At 49.4% G+C, this 8,415-nt stretch overlaps 1 protein-coding gene across 1 annotated transcript; it reads left to right on the top strand.

Annotated features, from left to right (window-relative positions):
* The first annotated feature begins 464 nt into the window (after positions 1-464).
* Positions 465-3,283, top strand: LOC119095272 (uncharacterized). The gene is made up of 5 exons (XM_037218131.1): positions 465-501; positions 1,454-1,972; positions 2,072-2,416; positions 2,471-2,908; positions 3,032-3,283. Exons 1-5 carry the CDS (start codon positions 490-492, stop codon positions 3,281-3,283), a joined length of 1,566 nt encoding a protein of 521 aa, XP_037074026.1. The 5' UTR covers positions 465-489.
* The last annotated feature ends 5,132 nt before the right edge of the window (positions 3,284-8,415 follow it).

The raw sequence follows: 8,415 nt of genomic DNA, 5'->3' as shown, positions 1-8,415 counted from the left end.
ATGACGCAGCCAGCATGAGCTCCACAAGGATTCCGCAAAACCACCAGTGTTGCTTTCAACATGCTAGAGCATGTGGTGCGGTGCAGCGAAGCACGTGTTTAACACGGGTTATACGAAACAATTCGCTTTGGCTCAATTTGCCGGAATATGTGACACAGCCAGGCATTCATTCCACCCGAATTCCTCAAAAAGTGCGCTTTCCTTCAATTTGCTTAAGTCTACGACACAGCCAACTATGCATTCCACTGGGCCGCTCGGCCATGGCTCTCTCTGTCGAGAGGAAGCCCCTGTCTCCCTGACATGGGCTGACGTCACAGCGGCCCGCACCGCTCTGAACTGATGGGCGGGGTTGAAGGACACGCCCGTGGCCGCAGCCGAGAGAAGCGAGGCGCAGCCGGACCGCCGCCGGGCACGGCTCTACCTGGACCGCCTATATAACGCGTCCAGCTCCTCCAGCCAGCACAGTCAGTCCTCCTGCAGCGGGGAAACATGAAGGTTCTGGTAAGTGAAGCCGCTAGGGTGTGTGTGTTCGGCAGCGGTGGAACCTTAGCATTTGTAGTTTTGATGCATATGTGCAAGACTAGGTGTTCTATCGCGTCGCTGTGACCTGCTATAACGTGTTACTTACCAGACGTATAGCGAATTATTTGGTATTTCCAACCAGCCGTATTCCGCTCTAAAACGATACATTTGTCGCAAAATATTGGTATATGTACACATTTCATGGAGTAGTGCCAGGAGTTTCATGTCTCGCTTATTACATGAGCGACAGCTGATTTCTTTAGCCATGTGCCACATTTCCGACAGGAAGTATGTTATATAATCCGCAAGGAATCACTGAAATTTTTCTGATATATGCACCCCTATAGGCACCAAACAGCAACGTTGTACTCAATGACAAACATGATAATCAAAATGAGTTGGATGGCACTCGTAAAACGACTTACACTCTCACAACGAGAAAAACGCAGGCATAAAAAAGAACTGAAAAGGCCATTTTCTATAATTTCATGATACCACACAGGACATTCAAGCGATTAAAAAAACCTAGAACAATTGGCAACTCCTAGCTTGAAGCTAATACTCAAATTGCAAAGGATTGCAAAAATTGCAGGTATATGAACTCAAATCAAAAATAGAAATCAATTTGCGGATACATGACGTCAGCATGCATATGATAAAACTGAAGAGCAGATGCCGCAATCCTGAAGTACGGTATCCCAAAATTTCACCTAAGTGAACATCATCGCTTTGCTTTCAAGACATAGGTCCAAAACTCCCCGTCCATAAATCCAAAGCATAGCTTCACCAATGCCCCTTGCCCTGTATGCTGGCTCCAGTCAGTTCGCGGTCGTTTGGAGAAGGATCTGTTCGCTTCAATGCAACACGATCAAGTATTGCTCAATCATAAGCAAATTCGCACTATTGAGCCCAACTGTCTGTGTTCCCGCAGGTCGCACTGTCCGCTGTGCTGGCGCTGGGCGCTGCCCAGTACTCGCCGGTTGGGTACCCATACTACGGGTACAGCCCGGTGAGCTACTACGCCGGCGGCGCGTACAACCATTACGCCCCGACGGTGTACAGCGCGGCGCCAGCCGCTACCGTCAGCTCGCAGTACCACGCTCAGGATGAGCTGGGCCAGTTCAACTATGGCTACGCCGGAGGCCCGTCTGCCAAGAACGAGTTCAGGAGGTTCGATGGCGCCACCGTTGGCAGCTACAGCTACATAGACGCCAACGGCAAGGTGCAGACCGTCTCCTACACGGCCGACGATGTCAACGGCTTCCAGGTGAAGGCGACCAACCTTCCTGTGGCCCCGGAGGCAAACCTGCAGGCGCCCGAGTTCAACCTGGAGGCGCCCGTGTTCGACGGCGTGGCTCCCGAGCCGGTGCAGGACACGGCCGAGGTGGCCGCCGCCAAGGCCGAGTTCCGCAAGAAGTACGCCGAGGCGGCGGCCGCTGCCGCCGCTGCGCCCGACACCGACGCCCCGGAGGCTGCCGAGGAGGAGGCGGCCGTCGCCCCTGCCGAGCGTCGCCGTCGCAGCGCTGTGCTTCTGCCCGCCCTGGCCAAGGCCACCTTCAAGACCGCAACTCTGGATAAGGTGGAGGCCGACACCCCGGCCGACACCACCCTGCTGAAGGTCACCGAGAAGGAGCACGAGACGTACGTGCCCAGCGTGGTCTCTTACGCCGCCCCCGCCGTCCACTACACCACCCCCGTGGTCTCCTACGCTGTCCCCGAGGTGAAGAAGGTTGAGGTCAAGCATGTGGCCTCTCCCATCACATACGCTGCCTCTCCTCTTCCCCTGGCCTATGGCCTGCACCCGTACGGCTACGGTGCTCCTCTCATCTACAACGTGGAGGCCAAGGAGGAGACTGCCGCTGTCGAGGAGGCTGCCGAGGAGGAGCCGGCCGTCGTCGCCGCCGAGCGTCGCCGCCGCAGCGCCGTGCTTCTGCCCGCCCTGGCCAAGGCCACCTTCAAGACGGCCACCCTGGATAAGGTGGAGGCCGACACCCCGGCCGACACCAGCCTGCTCAAGGTGACTGAGAAGGAGCACGAGACGTACGTGCCCAGCGTGGTCCCTTACGCCGCCCCCGCCGTCCATTACACCGCCCCGGTGGTTTCCTACGCTGTCCCCGAGGTGAAGAAGGTTGAGGTCAAGGCAGTCCCCATCACCTACGCTGCTAACGCCTTCGCCTACGCTGCTCCTGCTATCACATACACCACCCCCGTGGTCAAGAAGGTTGAGGTTAAGCACGTGGCCTCTCCCATCACGTACGCTGCCTCTCCTCTTCCCCTGACCTATGGCCTGCACCCGTACGGCTACGGTGCCCCTCTCATCTACAACGTGGAGGCTAAGGAGGAGACTGCCGCTGTCGAGGAGGCTGCCGAGGAGGAGCCGGCCGTCGTCGCCGCCGAGCGTCGCCGTCGTAGCGCCGTGCTTCTGCCCGCCCTGGCCAAGGCCACCTTCAAAACAACCACTCTGGATAAGGTGGAGGCCGACACCCCGGCCGACACCACCCTTCTCGAGGTCACCGAGAAGGAGCACGAGACGTACGTGCCCAGCGTGGTCTCTTACGCCGCCCCCGCTGTCCACTACACCGCCCCCGTCGTTCGCTACGCCGTCCCGGAGGTGAAGAAGGTCGAGGTCAAGACGGCCCCCATCACCTACGCTGCCTCTCCCCTTCCCCTGACCTATGGTCTCCACCCGTACAGCTTCGGCACTCCTCTGATCTACAACGTGGAGGCCAAGGCTGCTGAAGTCGAGGAGAAGGCTGAATAAACAGTTTTTCCATCTAAACATTGAACGGCAGACAGCTGCGTTCGTTACATGTCTTGTCCTGTCTTCCATGCTGCAGCGTCCGTTGTTCCAGTTGATGACATGTGTCCATGTGTGATATGCTTCGGCCATTACCCGTCGTGATTGCACCATTCGTCATGCTTCCAGTAACTGGGAATACAAGGTTCACGTCCTATGTACTCCATTGTTTTATCTCGCTGCAGAGCTTGTGCAAAGGCGACGGTAGTTTTGATAGCAGATGTAAAAAATAAAACAATGCTATCACGTAGTAATAAGAAAAGCCTTTGCTGATGGACCCACATCCTCAATGTCGAAGGTCAAACTATAGCATAACGTGCCAATGCCAGACCCACATAATAAGATGTAAACCGTATGTGACCAGACCATTCTTAAGTGTGTTATTTTGTATTATAGAGCCCTTACAAGGTAGCCAGATGGGTTCAATGGAATGCGCGTTTTTGATGGTAGGCAACCAAGCCGAGGCGGTAGCACTCTTGCACAACTAAGGAAATCAATTGAATGCTTCCCACTAGATGTCTCTGGTGACTAGGATTCCGTCCGCCATTGCCGAACACACGTTTCGAGCTAATCGTTCCATCGCTCTGACAATTTCCAAAGAATACTTATAGTTCTTGCTACATCTTCTGTGGATATTGTCAGCATGTCCATTACTAGGAAATGTACTTCCACCAACATGGGGCACCTAGTTTGTCCTTAAGGGCTAAGGGAAACTTTCTTTTGATATCGCTAGCCTTATGTCCATAAACTCTCATCTTTTCATCGATTTATATCCTCTGACGACTGTAGCTGACCTTGCCAGGCGTAACACAAAAGTCTGCCTCTTTTACTTCCAGCACGCCATGATAAGAAAAAGCATTGGTCTTAACAGACCCGAATGAGTAACCTAGAAGCCCCAATGGCGTACCTAGGAACGCATAAAACGTAATGTTTCATCAGCATGTGAATAAGGCGAAGAACTAGCTATTAAGATTTAATGGAGCACTAGAAGGCCGGATGCAAACTTGTTTTTATGTGATACGTAAGTTAGGAGCATTTTAAGGTCGGAGCTTGCATTAGCATACCGCTTTGACAGCTCTGAAAAGCGTTTTTGTGAGCTTGCGCTGTGAGCGTTTAGGTGTGACCTGTTCTAGGGAGCAAGGATTGGCCCACGACAGGTACAGTTGCACCTGGCAATGAAATGCATTAAAAGATAAGACGCTCGGAGGAACAGTCTGATTTCTAGCAATAGGAGACCACATGAACCCACAAGCCTGGACCTGCGTTTCTTAAAATCCAGCTACGCGCGCAATTCAGTTAGCTCCAGTTTGAAAATATTGCAAAATTTTCCAACTGGAGCACGTTGAGTCGTGTACCTAACACATAAGGAATAAGGAGAGTGCACGTTACATAAGGAACCCGCATAGAACTTTCCCACGTAACACACGAAGATCAGTTGGGTGATCGCTGCTTTCTTGCAATACCCATGGCTGCATTTCATCGCTTTTTGACCATGTGGCCATTTTGGTCTTGCCTGAGATCTCTTGGCTGACATAAATTTCAAAAGCTGTGAATACGACACACATGACACAGCCGGGCGCGGTTTAAAGTGACTTTTTTGAGCATTTAGAGCAGACGCGAAAGCAGGTGGAGGCAGGTCTAATCGGGGTCTTGTCGAAGTACAATACAAATATTTTCTTTGCAGCCATAGGTACACTTCAGACTAGGTCGCAAGACATGATTTAGGCTTTTTAGTGTGGCCGTGAAATCACTGCTGCGCAAGGATGAATTTGGGAAAATTTAGAAAGAAGAAAGCTGTTGTCCTGCGGCCCAGGACACGTCGACCGGTGTCTTACAGCCTCACGGACGCACCTTGGTTCCAAGGAAAATCACAAGCGGTAACCACGCAAGCGACATTATCAGGTGTACAGTGGTAGCTTAGTGCTAGAAAATGTGCTGTAAGCAAACTTTGTTCAAAAGTTGATGAAAAAATAGAGATTGAGAAGCGCTAAAAACTAGACATGGAAAAGGATTACGTAAATGAGTATTTTACCACGCGGTATTAACATCATTCTTTGGGGCATACAGGCACTTCTTCTTCAATTGCGTCTTCAAAAACACAAAAGTTGTGTTCGTCACGGAGCTGTGCTGCCAAAGCGTTGTCAAAATTATAGTAAATATTTCGTGACATCACCTGGTTTCCTCAGCTGCGTGCAAACGCAGTCTCTCTCGTAAAAAGACAAGATATCGTTCGTGAACTTTGCAATAAGTTTTGCTTTCATGCGCTCTCTACAGTTTGGTGACGTCACTGGTGCCGAGTACAGTTTGGTGACGTCACTGGTGATGCGGGGCAGCCAGAGCATCGGAAGTCCTCGCACAGATCATGGCCAAATTGCTAGGGGAAGTTGTACATGATTTGCAGGCGATTACAAATAATCCAATGGCGAATATGATGGCAGGGGTGGTAAAAGTGTACTTTTGTCACCGAACAAATTTTGGAAAAAATTGTCGCCAGCAGCGTAATGTGATGCCAGATGGCAAAATGGTCATCAAGTCCATGCCCAGTAGCGCCATCAGTAATCAGCCTGTAAACGAAAGTCTCTCCATTCACGGCACATTTCAATACCACACACGTAACCGAAACGTTCAGTCATACACTGCCCTTGAACAAGCGTCGGGATAAGTGCTGCTGCTAAGAAAGCAGGCGCACCTGCGCTAGACTAATGAGATAGCCCAGTAACAACACGCGTTTTCTTCCACCCCCGGGCCTTGCCGGGGCATGTCGCCGAAATATCAATTAAAGTTTATCTCCATTCTCCGGGTTTTTCCGAGGAAAAAGGCTAATACTACTGTCTTGCCTATGTGAATCAATCTCCTCGTTAATGCACTGAACAACTTGCAGGATGGATTACTGATAAAAATATGTGATATGGTTTTGAATATGCGCGCTCGTAAGTCCTAGAAACAACAGCTTTACGCCCAGCGTTGAAGTCTCCATGAACCGCGCGGCGGAGGCCTTGCGGCTGACACTAAGCGATGGCCAATGGGCAAACGAAAAAGATGGTGCATTTCGAGGAAGCTGGCTGCTGAAATATGTAAGTCTCCATGTATGCTTTATGTAGTGCAAAAGTAAGCTAAACACAACCTTAATCTGAAAAGAGGGGGGGCAATTAACACTGCTGGCCTCTCACCATGAAAAGTAGGGGGGGGGGGGGGCGTGGCCCCCCTGCTCCCTCTGCTCCTACACACATGACATTAACGCAAAACCATCTTCTCTGGACCTAATCTATTGACCATGATCCATGGGTTACTATCTCCCCCTAATCATGCATACAAATTGGCACTTATCACAAATTGGCACTTACACAAATTGTCATTATGCCATCATCAAACAAACTATGTTGATTTCTTCTATCAATGCAGGCTACGTTTACGGCAGACTATCTGCCTTCACAGCCTGTACTTAAATGTATACAGTGATTATGCTATTGGTTCCATTAGGACGATTTAACAATTCAGTCTTAACAAAAACAGCAATGAAACACACCATATTTGCATCCATGCAATGTCACACTCACAAGTGCAACGAACATATGCACATGAATGAGCATTGCAGAGCGAATGACTTCGAGAGCTTTCGTATTACAGTAGGGATGCTATCATCAGGAAATAGCCAACATTGTGCTCAGAGACAAACAAATGCCAACCCTTCATTGACCTCATAGGACAGTTGGGCCACAATACCATAAAACCACCTGTTATTTGAAGTAAAACTCTCGGTAGAGGGGAAGGTGGCAATGAAACCTGTACCACCCCCTATCTGCTCATCGCGGGTATTTCCTACACACGCCGCTCTCATGCTTACATGCACTGTACTCGCGTGGCCCACATCATTGGGTATCAAATAAACTTCCAGCAACCAAGATTCACGTTAGCGCCACGTTAAGGTTGAACTGTGAATAATGGTTTAAAAGTTTTTAAAACATTGATGGAATAATTGCATTTCAAGCAGGGGCATAGTTTTTCAAACTAGGTTTGGGAGTAGCAAACATTATGCATTGTACCCTCAAAGTATGGATGTCTTCCAGATTTGCACACATTTTCAGGGGCGGATCCAGTATTTCGGCAAGGGGGTCCACGAGATATTGTGGGCCCCGTCCCTCAAAAGTATCCTTGCATTTCTGTCATAACATTTTACGACAAGTGGCTTGTAATGCATGCATGCATATATATATATATATATATATATATATATATATATATATATGTGTGTGTGTGTGTGTGTGTGTATATGCATGTATATGTTTACTTCTTTATTTATCTACTAAATACGGAAACCCGTCTTACTGCGTACAGCCCCATAAAACAGAGGCGTGCTACGCATTCATGCGCATAGAGCTCACTCATTTTCTACGGAGCATTTCAAATGCTGTGGTTTTGAGGCTAAGTGTTTCGGATCAGCATGCAAAATAAACTTGAGTTTGCTGATAACAATCATCAAAACCAATCATCCGCTTGATTCCTAGCTTACGTATTTACGGCTAGCCGGCTGGGCGATGCAATCAGCTGATGGCTGAAGATTCGTGCAGAATTGTTCATTTGCTTTTGAGGAGTTCAACATATGAATGCTTTAAAAGTATGTTAAGAACATGATGCACTAGTATAATAGGTGTCACACACTAAATAGGCAATGGAAATGATGCATATGACGTCGGCGGCATGTAAAATTACGTCCGGCTATCGCGCATAAAGTTCATCTGCGCATATTCGACTGCTGCTCTAAGGCGAAGGCTCCAAGACCAATAGGGACGGAATCTGAGCAATCATGGGTGCCGCAGGAGGCCAACAAAGTGGCTCTTGTCAATAAGTGTAGGGCCCTTAGAGCAAGCAAAAACGCATCAGTTACTCCTGTAAACGCAAGAGTGCAGGTAATCCTGCGGATATCACGGTCTTGGCACTATCGCCAACTTTTGCGGAAGGTCCCTCCGATACAGGGCCCTACATCCGCCTCTGCGTATTCATGTGCCCGAATATCACGAATGGCCGAATATCCGAATATCCGTTAATATCACGAGCTTGCCATTTTCGCCAAATTCATTCGCCAATTTATGTTATTC

This window comes from Pollicipes pollicipes, unplaced genomic scaffold (assembly GCF_011947565.3).
Source record: "Pollicipes pollicipes isolate AB1234 unplaced genomic scaffold, Ppol_2.1 Scaffold_4219;HRSCAF=4965_pilon_pilon_pilon, whole genome shotgun sequence".
NCBI classification, from domain to species: Eukaryota; Metazoa; Arthropoda; class Thecostraca; order Pollicipedomorpha; family Pollicipedidae; genus Pollicipes; species Pollicipes pollicipes.
The sequence above is the reverse complement of the archived record's forward strand: the minus strand, read 5'-3'. Positions and strand labels throughout refer to the sequence as shown.